The sequence below is a fragment of the Podarcis muralis genome, chromosome 16, assembly GCF_964188315.1.
Source record: "Podarcis muralis chromosome 16, rPodMur119.hap1.1, whole genome shotgun sequence".
Taxonomy (NCBI): Eukaryota; Metazoa; Chordata; class Lepidosauria; order Squamata; family Lacertidae; genus Podarcis; species Podarcis muralis.
The window spans coordinates 1,908,358-1,923,597 of record NC_135670.1 but is presented as its reverse complement, the minus strand read 5'-3'; the positions used below and the strand labels follow the sequence as shown (position 1 = coordinate 1,923,597).

At 46.8% G+C, this 15,240-nt stretch overlaps 1 protein-coding gene and 1 pseudogene across 1 annotated transcript; both read right to left on the bottom strand.

The window, feature by feature from the left end:
- Positions 1–311: 311 nt before the first annotated feature.
- Positions 312–2,565, bottom strand: LOC114586753 (uncharacterized). Its single transcript, XM_028710541.2, has one exon. It carries the CDS (start codon positions 2,546–2,548, stop codon positions 1,463–1,465), a length of 1,086 nt encoding a protein of 361 aa, XP_028566374.2. The 5' UTR covers positions 2,549–2,565; the 3' UTR covers positions 312–1,462.
- A 788-nt stretch (positions 2,566–3,353) lies between these two features.
- Positions 3,354–10,988, bottom strand: LOC114586918 (class I histocompatibility antigen, F10 alpha chain-like; annotated as a pseudogene).
- Between the last annotated feature and the right edge of the window lie 4,252 nt (positions 10,989–15,240).

Sequence of the window (15,240 nt, the reverse complement as noted above, 5' to 3'; positions counted from 1 at the left end):
TCAGTTACAGCCCTTCCCTCTAATGTTTGCTGGCATCAATGCGGTGCTAAACCAATTGATATACCAATGATTGTGACCTTGTCCAAACAGTGGGGTTGTCATATTTCAAGAAGTGAAAAATTGAGCTTTTCTTTAAAACAAAAGGGAGAAAAAAGTTTTGCCCAAGTTGGAATCTGTTGGAGGGATTGAGGAAGGCCTTCGTTGCACATTCTTAATTTATTTTATATAGGTATTTTTATACTGCCCTTCATACAGTCATACTCCCCACCAAAAACAAATCTCCAGATTCAAATTCATGTTGAGGCTTTTTATTTGTATTTCGGAAGTTCAGAGATTTAGGAACAATCCATTTAATCCCAGAAGAATATACAGACGGATGAATAATAAACAGTAAGATTTGGGGACATGTCATCAGCTTCCTGGCGATGCCATGATCACCCCTTCACAATCATGGCACAAAAGCCATCCAATAAAATCCGCTTCCTTTTGTGTCAATTGCCTTAATTAAATTCACAGTAAAATAATACTCGGGCATCACTGGGAACAATTTCTTTTTGAAGTTTAATGTGTCGCCTCAGATGAGAAGCTCTGATTATTACATTCTCTGCCAACATCTCAATAAGGATGTATTTAATGAAGACAGAAACAGTCCTACTTGCCTACTAATCATTTGGGGTGGGTGGATAAGGAAAAGTACATGCAGGAAATGGGATTCGCTCACGGATGTAAGGAGAACCCCACTGAATCAAACCTAGTTCAGCCCCCTACTTCCCACACTAGTCAATCAAATCCCTTAGGGAAGCCAACAATTGGGGCATGAGTTCAACATCCCTCTTCCACACCTATTCTCCAGCAACTGGTATTCATTTCACCATTCCAGGTGGGATGGGACTTATAAGGAAGGGGTCTTCCCTATTTTAAGAACTGGATGATCAACAAAATAATCATTAAGCAATAATAAATATTGAAGAAACAGGGATACCCAGGAAAGGATGAGATGGCTTCTCCTATCCCTTGTACAGAATCCAACCAAACTAACAGTTGAATTTTACTTCAGTACTGACAACAGGACAATGTCCTCCATCGCAGAAGAGAGTACCATGTCACATTGGGTAAATCAGGGGAAATGGGAGGAACTTTTGCCAACTGAGGCGTCCACCAGGGCCAGCCCCAAGAAGGAAGAAACTAAGAGCTCATTGCATCGCCACCAAAAGCCAAATTTGACAGCCTAATTTCAAAACACTTCCTCTTGAAGCAATGTAAATGTAACTTGTTGGTGGCAATTATGCTATTTACTACTATTATCATATGGAGAACAACATGGGAAATATATTAACAGAAGGGTTTTTAAAGGAATTTAAATAAACAAAAAGGATGAGGTATATTGAAAGCTGCAGGTTGTGAGCTGGACGTGTTGATCGTGCTGACTTCCTGCGCCGTTGTTGTTGTTTCTCATGCTTGCTTACTTCTGCTGGTGAGGCCACTGGCAAGGTTGCTTCTTCTGCTGTTGATCGCAAGGGGGTGGGCATTTTGCCTCAGGTGGGCAACATGGGACAGTGGCTGGCTCCTTGCAGGGAGGCTGCTTCTCTGGGCATGGAGTTGGGACGACCACTACTGGTATCTCCTTGCATGGAGGCTTCCCTTGACATGGTGTTGGCTGAGGGCATGGAGTTGGGACAACCACTACTGGTGGCTCCTTGCAGGGAGGCTTCTCTTGACAAGGTGTTGGCTGAGGGCATGGAGTTGGGACAACCACTACTGGCTCCTTGCAGGGAGGCTTCTCTTCACATGGTGTTGGCTGAGGGCATGGAGTTGGACAAATCACTACTGGTGGCTCCTTACATGGCTGCTTTTGTTGAGGACACGGTGTTGGCTGAGGGCAAGGAGTTGGGACAACCACTACTGGCTCCTTGCAGGGAGGCTTCTCTTCACATGGTGTTGGCTGAGGGCATGGAGTTGGACAAATCTCTACTGGTGGCTCCTTACATGGCTGCTTTTGCTGAGGACACGGTGTTGGCTGAGGGCAAGGAGTTGGGACAACCACTACTGGCTCCTTGCAGGGAGGCTTCTCTTCACATGGTGTTGGCTGAGGGCATGGAGTTGGACAAATCTCTACTGGTGGCTCCTTACATGGCTGCTTTTGCTGAGGACATGGTGTTGGCTGAGGGCAAGGAGTTGGGACAACCACTACTGGTGGCTCCTTGCATGGAGGCTTTTCTTGACATGGTGTTGGCTGTGGGCATGGAGTTGGACAAATCACTACTGGTGGCTCCTTGCAAGGAGGCTTTTCTTGACATGGTGTTGGCTGTGGGCATGGAGTTGGACAAATCACTACTGGTGGCTCCTTACATGGAGGCTTCTCTTGACATGGTGTTGGCCGAGGGCAAGGAGTTGGGACGACCACTACTGGTGTCTCCTTGCAAGGAGGCTTCTCCTGAGGACATGGTGTTGGCTGAGGGCATGGCAACGGTTCCGGTGCTGTTTTGCACAGTGCAGGTGGCAAGGTGGTTGCCTGTTTGCGCTGCTGCTGGTTGTTGAATGAAGCCATTTCTACTGATGTTCCAGAAAGCCTGCAGGTAAGAAAGAATGGATTTCACCTGTCATTCAGAAATACCATCACACAAACACATCTAAACCATTTGCCTTGCTTGTTGTATGTCTACAATTATTGACAGAGACTCTCCAAGAATTTAAGACAAAGGTCCATCCACTGAGTGATTTCAAAGTCTATGCTGAGTACAACTAACATTGGATACAACCCATTGAATTTAATGGGTCTAAGTTAGTCATGCAAATAGCAACAACGAAACAATAAAACTCAGGTTGAATAAAATCATCTTATCAACTAATAAAAGCATAATCTAAAATGGCTGAGTGAATTTAAAAAAGTTTTAACCTGGTGCTGAAAAGAGCATAGTATTGGCAACAGGCATCCCTCCCCCAGGAGGATATTTCAGAATCTGGGAGCCAGCACAAAGAAGGTCCTCTCTTTTGTACATCAATGATGTATTTCAAGGGAATAATGAGGTTCATCCAACTACATGACAGACCCATTGAAATTAATTGACTTAAGCTAGTCATGTCCATCATTTTCAATGGCTCTACTCTCAGTAGACCTAACACTGGATAAAACTAATTGAAGTCAATGGACCTCAGTAATCATGTCCATTAATTTCAAGGGGTCCACAAGTAGTGTTCCTAAGGTTAGATACAACCCTGTGTTTCCCCATCCCCCCGCCCCCCTGGAATTTAACTCCTAAAGATCTGGAGGGGTGGGAAAAAGATCTGAGAAATGGCAGCTTTAGCCACCGGAACTAGGAAACATGTTAAGATCTTCCTGCTATTTCCCCCAATCATTCTTCCCCTGGAAGGAAAAGGGAGAACATGTTCCACCCAGTACATCGAATATGTAAATTGGGACTGTTCCTGATAACTAGCGACTGTGGGAGGATGAGCAATTAGCAAGACTTACACAAGGAACAAGGGGCATTGACAAATTCGGAACACTGACGTAATGGCAAGCTACTTTGAGGATGCAACGCCCCAGGTATTTTGACATCTCCAGTGCAGTCCAAAGCCAACACCTACTCAAACCCTCCACGTTGTTAAAATCAATAGAGGGCTCCATCTTATAGTTCTACCGCTCTCAGAAATTCAGGGTGGTGGTGACCCGGGAGAGGACCTTCTCTGTGGCAACTCCTAGGTTGGAGAATTCCTTCCCCAAAGAAGGGCATCTTCAGCTTTGGGTGAATGCTGAAGAAGCACCTCTTTGCCCTGACCTTTGACCACTCGGCTGTGTGTTTTCAGGGCCCACCGCCCTATTCCTGTGATTGGGGTCTGCTTTAGCTGCTTTTAATTTCTCATTTTTCAGTGGTTGTAACCTGTCCTGGAACCCACTGGTGAAAAGCCAGTAGTAAACTCAATAATACATAGAATCATAGAATTGCAGAATTGGACGGGACCTTGAGGGTCATCTAGTCCAACCCCCTGCAATGCAGGAATCTTGAATAAAGCATCTGTGACAGATGGCCATCCAATCTCTGCCTAAAAACCTCCAAGGAAGGAGAGTCCACAACCTCCTGAGGGTTTCTGTTCCAGTTACTGTCAGAAAGTTCTTCCTGATATTTAGTCAGAATCTAGACAGCATTATACAGGTGCCTCTCAAATTAAGTGTGGCTGACTCACACATGACCACATACATGTGAGGTGCCGAGAAATAATTTAATTCAAACCCAGAAATGGCAGGAGGAAGCCGGAGAGTCCTCATGGCTCACGAGGAGACCCTCCCTGGACCCCAAAGAGGACATCAGCGAGGGTGGAGGAAGCCCCGAAGAGACCTGAGATGCAGTAGGGCTTTGTTTAGGCTGCTCAGCCTCCCCGCCTAACAGCTGATGTGCGGGGTAGCACAGCAGCAGCAGCAGCATTTGTTCCCATGTCCTCCAGCCTCCAGACCACCCCAGAGCAGCTTCAACTCCAGGCATTTTGGTCTGGTTTGGGGAGAGAGCAGGAGAGGAGAAGAAAGCGGGCATTTGGAGACTTTTTAGAGGATGCTCTCCACTTTATGCAATTTCAGTTATGAGCCCTTCCACATCTTGTGCGCCTCATCCAAGTTCCTATTCACCCTGTCATTATATTCCTAGGATAATTTGAATGGCACCAGCCAGCTGTATTCAGATAATCTGCAGGGGGCCGGGGAAGAACTTTCAGAGCTTGCGGGGAGGATCTCAAGAAGAAACACAATATTTCTAATTAACTGAGAAGCAATAAAGGTGATTGTCTCCTACTGCTATAAGAACGGCTGAAATGTTAGCTTGCATCTCCAATGCTAGAGTAGACCCAATGAAACCAATGGACCAAAGTCCATTGCTTTCAGTGAGTCTACACATAGAAACAGCATTGGATACAGCCCATTAACACTAACATTACTAGTAGTAGCAGTACAACTATGAGTAGTAGAGTACTATGAGGCTGAGGAGAAACACCACCCCTACATTTTATGGTTAGCAGGAAAAAGGCTTTTGGAAATAGCCTTGCTGGTATTACGCTACTATTACAGTCTTATCTAAAAACAGATTTGCCCAAAGCATGAAAGAGACATCTACTGCCGCTTTGACTAGTTACAACCACCACCATGCAGATCCTTTGTGTCAGCTGAAAGAGACTTACCCAATTGGTCACTGAGACGCTGCTGGAAGGAATTAAGTGGCTCCAGGAACAGCAAGTGCTTTTTATCCTCTACTGAAGCCCAGCCTCCGGATACAGTGTGTAAATCTGGATGACTCCATCCTTACACAATGGAGTAGGCTCATCATGCATTTCTACATTTCCCCCATGCCACTCCTTTCTTAGACTCTGCTTCTGTGATGGCTGCGGGCAATTTCATGCCAATCTCCTCCTTGACTAAGATACGTGGCCAATGTTCTAAAAATAGACACCCCAATCCCCGAGAGGTCACAATCTTCACAGATGTGTCAGCTGAGTCTGGGTGGTGTCCAACTAAGTCCTAATCAGACCCATTGAAATCAATGGACCTAAATTAGACACCCCCCCCATCTGTGTGATACATTTAGAACAATGTCATAGCACTTTAAACAGTTGTGGCTTCCCCCAAAGAATCCTGGGAGGTGTGGTTACAGATAGGTAGCCGTGTTGGTCTGCCATAGTCAAAACAAAAAAAATTCCTTCCAGTAGCACCTTAAAGACCAACTAAGTTAGTTCTTGGTATGAGCTTTCGTGTGCATGCACGAAAAGGTATCTGAAGAAAGTGTATCTGAAGAAAGGTATCTGAAGAAGTGTGCATGCACACGAAAGGTCTTTAAGGTGCTACTGGAAGGAATTTTTTTTGTTTTGACTGGGAGGTGTGGTTTGTTAAGGGGGCTGAGAGTGCCCATTAGAGAGCTACAGTTCTCAGAGTTCCCCAGTGTCAAGGAATGGTCTGAAGATGAGGACTGGGGGATGCATTCTATGGCAGACCAGCTTCCCTCTGTTGGAGAATTGGAGGGGGAAGAATCACACCCCTTGTTCACAATGTGTTCAGAAGCAGAGAGAGAGACAGAATAATTGGGAGAGAACAATTGGGTGCACTCTTCCCACCTTGGATCAAATATATCCGTCATTTAATTTAATGTAGATGGTCTTTATGTAACTTCATGTATTTGGCTTTTATTTGGCTTGTCCTTAATGGAACACTGCTGGGCTCCATCGCAGAGTTGGGGGCACTGCTCAATTTTATTTGGGAGAAATTGGATGGTGGGGCCTGTTAAATAAACCCACTTATTAATTTTGGTCAAATCGCAAAACAGCAGATAATGGGACAATCACAAAAGAGGAAGTGGCTGGTCTCTCTCCATCCCACCTAGACTTTGAGCATTGGGTTGGGAATGAGTAGATCATCCTGATGTTTAGTTGGAATCTACTTTCTTGTAACTTGAAACCATTGGAATGAGTCCTACCCTCCAGAGTAGGAGAAAAGCTTGCTCCTTCTTCCATGTGACAGACCTGGGGTGGAGCTACCTGCCCCGGCAACCAGAGCGACGCAGAGGCGGGGCTAGCCACCCATACAGCGAGCAGGGGGGGGGCATGGAGAGGTCACCCGCCCTCACGGCTGACACCCGCCCTGCCCGCAGACTGTCTCGCCAGAGTGGTGCATGCTCTAGTTATCTCTCGCTTGGACTACTGCCATGCGCTCTGCATTGAGCTACCTTTGAAGGTGACCCAGAAACTGCAATTAATCCAGAATGCAGCAGCTAGACTGGGGACCGGGAGCGGCCACCAAGACCACATAACACCTGTCTTGAAAGACCTGCATTGGCTCCCAGTACATTTCCGAGCACAATTCAAAGTGTTGGTGCTGACCTTTCAAGCCCTAAACAGCCTTGGTCCAGTATATCTGAAGGAGTGTCTCCACCCCCATCATTCTGCCCGGACACTGAGGACCAGCGCTGAGGGCCTTCTGGTAGTTCCCTCCCTGCGAGAAGCGAGGTTGCAGGGAACCAGGCAGAGGGCCTTCTCAATAGCGGCACCCGCCCTGTGGAACGCCCTTGCATCAGGTGTCAAAGAGAAAAACAACTACCAGACTTTTAGAAGACATCTGAACGCAGTCCTGTTTAGGGAAGCTTTTAATGTTTAATAGATTATTGCATTTTAATATTCTGTTGGAAACCGCCCAGAGTGGCTGGGGAAACCAGGGTATAAATAAATTATTATTATTATTATTATTATTATTATTATTATTATTATTATCATCATCATCATCATCGTTTGGGCCCAGTTCTCCAATCGGTTACAGTCAGTGGCGTAGCGTGGGGGGTGCAGGGGGGCCCGGCCGCACCGGGCGCAACATCTGGGGGTTAGGGTTAGGGGGCGCAAATCCACGGGTTAGGGGGCGCAAATCCATGGGTTAGGGGGTGCAAATTACTTGCCTTGCCCCGGGTGCTGACAACCCACGCTACGCCACTGGTTACAGTTATCTTGAATCCTAATTCTGTCTTCTGCAGCACTGGCTACCCCTCCCAGTTTGGTGTTTTCTGCAAATTGATGAACATCCCCTCAATTCCTTCATCCCAGTCATTTATAAAGACATTGAACAACAGGCCCAGGACAGAACCCTGCGGCACCTCACTTGTCATTTTTTCCCAGGGTTATGAGGAAAAATGAGTACACTTTGGGTTTGGTTAGTCAAATGCCATCAGAAGTCAGTTGTCTTGCCCAGTTAACCTGAACCACCTGTTCATTATTTTTGTAGGCAAACCCTGTGATAGGTCTCAAAGCCTATCAATGTAATTTTCTAGTTACAGTGGTACCTCTAGTTACGAACACAGATCATTCCGGAGGTCCGTTCTTAACCTGAAACTGTTCTTAACTAGAGGTGTGCTTTCACTAATGGGGCCTCTTGCTGCTGCTGCTGCACCACCGGCAGTCGATTTCCGTTCTCATCCTGGGGCAAAGTTCTCAACTCGAGGTAACTCTTCCAGGTTAGTGGAGTTTGTAACCTGAAGCATTTGTAACCTGAGGCATTTGTAACTCGAGGTACCATTGTATGGGGCATCCACCAAGAAACCATAGAGCTCCAGGGAAGATGGTTTGCGGAGCTCCAAGCACAATGGTTCTTCAAGTCCCAGGCAAGATGGTTTGTGCATCTTCAGGTAGGACAATTTTGTGGATTCGTAGGCAAAATTGTTTGCGGCGCTACTTCCATTTGGGTCCTAATTATTCTGAGATGTTCATTTTATTTTATTCAGTTGGAGGCAGTGATGCTTCTGAATAGCAGCTGCTGAAAGCCATGGAAGGCGAGATGGCTCTTGTGCTCAGGTCCTTTTTGGGGTGGTTTCTCACAGGTATCTGGTTGGCAGCCATGGGAATAGGATGCTGGACTAGATGGGCCATTGGCCTGGTCTAGGAGGGCTCTTATGTTCTCATGAACTTAAAGGTATCATTGCTACAAGGTATGGTGACAGCCATGAGCTCAGATGGCTTTAAGGAGGTTTTTATCAATCCATGAATGGGTGGGGCATTCAGCAGCTCTTAGTCACAGAAGCTAAATGCAACATTTGCTACTTCATGTCAAACAAAAAAAAAAGGGCTGAACCCTTTCTCCCATGTCCTTTTTCTGACCTGTCACGGGGATTGGGGCCAGCTGCTCTTTGAAGGAGAACAGTTGGCTCTGATCCTGATGTGATGTGGGCATTCTGTGGCTTCTGTGTCAATGTATTCCATGCAGCAATATACCAAAATCCTACCACCCTGGTTTAACTGGATGAACTGTCAATCCTTAATGGCTTGGGGCCCAACTACCTGAAAGAGCATCTCTCTCTATATCAGCCTGCTCATGTCTTGAGACTGTGACAGATCCAAGGCGTGTAATCTCCCCAAGGAGAGGCAGAGGAACATTGTTTTGATGTCTCTTTGCAGCTAGTGAACAGAGTAACATTCATGAGTACTGTATTTTTTGCTCCATAGGGCACACCAGACCATAGGGCGCACCTAGTTTTTAGGGGGGGATAAAGGGAAAAAAAATTATCCCCTTCCCCTAGGTCCAGGAGCGGGGGCAAGATTGCTTGCAACCTCGCCGCCGCTCCCGGAGCTTGCAGGACTGGGGGCTGGGGGCGGGGAAGTCCAAGCTTACCCTGACCCAGCCCCCAGAACAGGCAGCTATCCGCAAGCCTTCTGAGCACAGCAGGAACTCCCACTACGCTCAGAAGGCTTGCGGATGGCTGCCTGAAGCCTGGAGAGTGAGAGGGGTCAGTACGCACTGACCCCTCTCGCTCTCCAGGCTTCAGCGAAAGCCTGCATTCACTCCATAGGATGCACACACTTTCCCCCTTCATTTTTGGAGGGGGAAAAGTGTGTCCTATAGAGTGAAAAATACGATATGTTTGGAGAATGACAACGTACCCTCCAACATTACTTCGATGAAAATAGGGACGTCCTATTCAATAATAATAATGATGATAATTCTTAATCATTTTTCATTCATTTCATGTTTATACCACTTTATATTTTTATGAAAAAAATCTCAAAGCGGTTAACAACACATTAAACATCCAAGTATACATTCAAGGTAACATACCGGTAATTAGCAGGAAACTAAAATATTATCTTAAAGATTTCAAAGCAAAACTTTGCAAAGGAGGTCAGCTACAGAATGCACATTTGACCCAGAAAAGCTAACAAAAGAAATCAAAAGAAAACATTACTAAAGGAAGTCAAGTATAAAATGCACATTTAAAACAGCATAGTTAGCAAGAGACTAAAATATGATCCGAAGCATAGAACATATCTTCTGAGCAGTGGCTGTGGAAGCTCAGGCTCAGTGACCTAGATCTTCACTCAGAGACAGCCAGGACACCATCAAAATCACTGCAAGTCATGCTCAATCTCCTCATCTCTTTTAAAAGCTTTTAGCTGCATATATCTGTCACATTTCTGATTAATACAAGCACATTTCTGAAAATCAGCTGGAAAGAAAAATTGGCCAAAATCCATCAGAAAAACATGATTATCCTCAAATTCAAGTTACGGCTGGAGTCAGAATGGATGGGCGAGGGCCAGAGTTAAGGAACACCATAAGCAGCATTAAAGGACAGCATGAGCTCTGAACAATTGTAATTCACAGCAAACTTTGGGCAGGCTCCTTCTGGTCTCATCCCACACACCAGACTGGTAGGAAGCCCTGGCGGAGCTGGCGGAGCCCTGGTCACTTATTGAGACAGCTTTGTAGGCTGCTTTCTTGCTCCACTTCCGGCAGATGAAAAAGATGATCCCAGATGCCAGCAGGATGGCAGCCACAATACCCAAAATGGCTCCCACAATGAGCCCCAGGTTGACAGCTCCTCCCAGGCCATGTCCAGATGCTCCTTTGGGCTGTCATGCTCCATGTGGCACTGGTAGTGGTCCCTCTCCTTGGGGTTGATCTTGACACTAAGCAAGACATCGTAGGTCTTATCTGAGTTGGGGGCGACCACTCCTCGAGAGGTGCCCTCCTGCCAGACCTCCCTGTCCTTCATCCAGTTGGCATCAATCTCCTTGGTGTAGAAGTCGAGGACTCCATGCTGTCTGCCTCTCTGGTCACCTTCACCACCGGAGCCACTGTGCTTTGCAGTGTCTCCTTCCCGTAGTCCAGGTATCTCTGCAGCCACTCAATGGAAGTCTCCTCCAGATAGGCTTTCCAGTGCTGGTTCTGGGCCAATTCAGGATCCCACTTCCTCTTGCTCACTTGGGCCTCCATATCAGCTGCCGTCCAGGTGAGGGTCTCCTTGCCAAAGCTGATGATGTCCCTCCCGTCGTAGCCCTACTGCCAATGCCCTCCGTTGCTCCTGCCTGGGCTCCACTCACAGCTGCACATACACTGAAGGGTTGTAGCAATTCCACAGAATCTGCATATTTGCCCTGAATCAGCCAGTGCCCTGAATCTTATGAGTTTGCCTGTGCCAGTACTGAGGATTCACCTTGGTGTCAAAGTCGTGCTGAAGAAATTGCTGGTCATCCATGTACCCGACAACAATGAACTGAGGCAGCCCCTGACCAGGCGCTGATACAGCCATGAAGATAAAGGTAAAGGACCCCTGGATGGTTAAGTCCAGTCAAAGGCGACTATGGGGTTGGGGCGCCCATCTCACTTTCAGGCCAAGGGAGCTGCCGTTTGTCCACAGACAGCTTTCCGGGTCATGTGGCCAGCAGGACTAAACTGCTTCTGGCACAACGGGGCACCATAACAGAAACCAGAGCACATGGAAATGCCCTTTACCTTCCCGCTGCGGTCATACCTATTTATCTACTTGCACTGGTGTGCTTTCAAACTGCTCGGTTGGCAGGAGCTGGGACAGAGCAACAGGAGCTCACTCAGTGGTTTAGACCACAGCGGCACCCGCATCTAAAGCTATGAAGAAGTAGCACAGGGAGTGCAGGTGGCGCCAGCACATTCCTGGAGCAGCAGGTGGGCAGCTGCCCACAGGATGGGGGGGCAATGGAGGACCCCCATCTTGACAAAAACAACATCTGTCTGAGTCCCCAGTGAGGTCCTTCTCCCTCCACTCACTCTGACTAATAATAATAATAATTTATTTCTACCTTACCCATCTGACTGGGAAGCTTCCAACATCTATAAAAATATAATAAAACATTAAACATTTTTTTAAAAAAACCTACTCTATAGAGGGCTACCTTCAGATGTCTTCTATAGGTTGTATAGTTCCTTAACTCTTTGGCTCGGGAGTCGCAAAACTCCCTACCCTCCAACATTTCTTCTTTGAAAATAGGGACATCCTAAACAAAAGGACCAGCGGGAAGGTAAATGGCGTTTCCGTGTGCGGCTCTGGCTCGCCAGAGCAGCGATGTCACGCTGGCCACGTGACCCGGAAGTGTCTCCGGACAGCGCTGGCCCCCGGCCTCTTGAGTGAGATGGGCGCACAACCCCAGAGTCTGTCAAGACTGGCCCGTATGGGCAGGGATACCTTTACCTTTACCTTTAAACAAAAGGACAGATCGTGAAGCTGAGGCTCCAATACTTTGGCCACCTCATGAGAAGAGAAGACTCCCTGGAAAAGACCCTGATGTTGGGAAAGATGGAGGGCACAAGGAGAAGGGGACGACAGAGGACGAGATGGTGGGACAGTGTTCTCGAAGCTACCAGCATGAGTTTGACCAAACTGCGGGAGGCAGTGGAAGACAGGAGGGCCTGGCGTGCTCTGGTCTAGGGGGTCACGAAGAGGCGGACATGACTAAACGACTAAACAACAACAACAAACAAAAGCGGGACATTCCAGGATCAAATTGGAAACCGTGATGGCTTCTGTAAATCAGTCCCTGGAAAATAGGGGCACTTGGAAGATTTGTGACAGGTCTGATTGTTTTGTTCATTCATTCATTACACTTACACCTCACATTTCCCCCAAGGAGGCACGTATAGTTCTCCCCACTCAACATTTCCTCCCCACAACAACCGTGTGAGAAAGTTAAGGGCAAGAGAGACAGGGACACCTAAGGAGCTTCATGGCTGAGTGGGGAATTGAATTATGGCCTCCCAGGTCTTGTTGTAACTGCTAAGCAACTGTACAGTGGTACCTCTGATTGCGAACAGGATCCGTTCTGGAGGCCCGTTCGCAACGTGAAAAGAGCGCAACCCACAGTGGTGCGTCTACGCACGTGCGGGTTGCGATTTGCCGCTTCTGTGCATGCGCGTGACATCATTTTGCGCTTCTGCACATGCGTGAGCGGTGAAACCTGGAAGTAACCCTTTCCAGTACTTCCGGGTTGCCGTGGGACGTAACCTGAAAGAACGTAACATGAAGCGTTCGTAACATGAGGTATGACTGTACTATGATGACCTATGTGGAATACCTTTTGCCTACCTGTAGAAAACCACCATCTCAGCCTGTCAAACTTTAGTTTCATAACCTAGTAACCACAAGATTACAATGCACTAATATTTCAAATTTGCCCCAGTCCAATCTGGGGTGATCCAGGGTTTGACCCAACCTGGATCTGGACACATAACCAGTGAAATGCCCTCTCCTTATTCCAGCCTCCCTCAACCTGGTGTTTCCTTCCAGATGTTGTTGCTGGACTCCAACTCCCATTAGCCCCCAGCCAGCCTGGTGAACAGTCAAGGATGATGGGAGTTGGTGTCTAGAGGTTGGACACCAGAGGTTAAAAGAGGGTATTTTACATGTGCAATGGGCTCAAATGGAGTTGTTTTGATTGTTATCTGAGAGCTGCGCTCCATGGGAGATCTGGGAAAAAACCAACAACATTTCTTTCCCACCAGGTCATTGGCTTTTAATTACCTGCACCCTCATTGAGTATGCAGGGTGTTTAAACCCTGCCTTTTAAAAATAGGATGGCTTTTAGATTTTTATAAAGGTTAATTTTATGTGTTTATTTATTGTTGTGAGTCACTCTGAGCTGCTTTTGTAAGAAAGTGACAAATAAGTTTAATAAGTATTACTCCTCCTACTACTAATTTCAGTGTCGGGTGAAGATATGTTTATTTTCCCAGGGATTTTGAGTTTTGATTATTGTTTCATGCTCTCTGTTGGTTCTTTAGCTTCTTCATTTGATGGTTTATTTTAGTCTGAGCTGTTTATTCTATGATTGGAATGGTTGTTTTAATTATGTGGGCTGTATCCTGCTCTGCTTGTTTCTGTATTGGTGAAGGACAGGCTGTGTATGTGTTTATTATAGTGTCCAACCCCCTCCCCCATTTTAAATTCTTATAGCAAAAAGCTTTGGCTTCTGCTGCCATCATTTGCTCTCATATAAGAGCTCAGATGCACCTTCGTTAACTGAAGCCAAGCGATGCAGCAGCAGCAAAAAAAGCGAATGCAATTCAAGGCTGCTTTAGTTGAGAAGGTCCCTTCAAACTCTACAATTCTATGATTCTGTCCTCTAGGTTGAGACCATGCAGTATTGATATGTCCAGTGTGTACATTCCAGAGGCAGTGTGGTGCAGTAGTTAGAGGGCTGGACTAGGACTTGGGAGACCAGGGTCTGAATCCTTACTGAGCCATGGAACTCATTGGGCCAGTCACAGTCTCTCATCCTTAAGCTGCCTCACAGGGTTGTTGTATGCATAACATGAGGAGCAGGAGAACGGTGTGTGCCACCTTAAACTCCTTGGACGGAAGATGGATTATAAATCTACAGTTGTACCTTGGAGGTCGAACAGAATCTGTTCTGGAAGTCCGTTCAACTTCCAAAGCGTGGCTTCTGATTGGCTGCTGGAAGCTCCGGCAGCCAATCAGAAACCACAGAAGCCCCATCGGACATTCGGGTTCCAAAAGAACGTTCGCAAACCGGAACAACGACTTCTGGGTTTTGATCGTTCAGGAGCTGGAATGTTCAACTCCCAAGGCATTCGGGAGCTGAGGTACGACTGCATTTAACAAATAAATAATAAATAATAAATCTGGCCCTTAACCAGAAGGTTGGTGGTTTGAGCCCACCAAGGGACAGCTGTGGTTAGGATTCCTGCATCGCAGGGGGTTGGACTAGATGACCCTCAGGGTCCCTTCCAACTCCACAATTCTGTGATTCTATTATTATTCTGTGAAATAACTGAGGTGTGTGCAATCCATCCATCCACCCAGTCTGAATTCTGCCTCCATCTTCCCTCAAACTCTCTCACTTTGAGGAGGAATCTTCAAGTTCAAACTAATTTCTAAGTACTGGACATTGGCTGTAATAAAGGGATCGATGCTACTGTTTGGTTGTCATTCCAAAATTCCCCCCTTCACTTTCCCCTTGTTGTATCTCAAGGAATGGGGAGTATGTAACCCCTCCAAGATACTGTTGCGCTCCCATGAGTCCCAGCCACCATGGTCACATGGGATGATGGGAATTGTAGAGCTGTGACATATTCATATGGACGGCTACAGGCACGCGACCCGGATGCATCTTCATTAATGTTGTTTGCAAAGAGTGTTTTGCATTTTTCCATAGATAAACAATGACCTCACCTGGCGATAAGGCCAGAAATGCGTTTTGCCGCGTATCTGCTTGTAGATGCATTCCTTCAGCTTTTGCAACCAGCTTCCCACATAGCCCACGAGCGCAGCACAGATTCGTGCTGAGTCAACAACATCACCCATCCCCTTTAGGCAAGTCGGTGCAGACAACGCATTTCTTAGGCCTCTGAGTTTGCACAATGATTAATTAAGCCCAGCTGAACAGTGTTCCCAATCAGCCGACAATATCCGCTGTGGCATTTTTGGGTGAGGATATTTACCTTGCCCGAATCAACTC

What these genes read in the sequence shown, in the direction of transcription:
- LOC114586753 (XM_028710541.2), bottom strand. Translation starts at nt 2,548, where the DNA reads ATGGCTTCATTCAACAACCAGCAGCAGCGCAAACAGGCAACCACCTTG.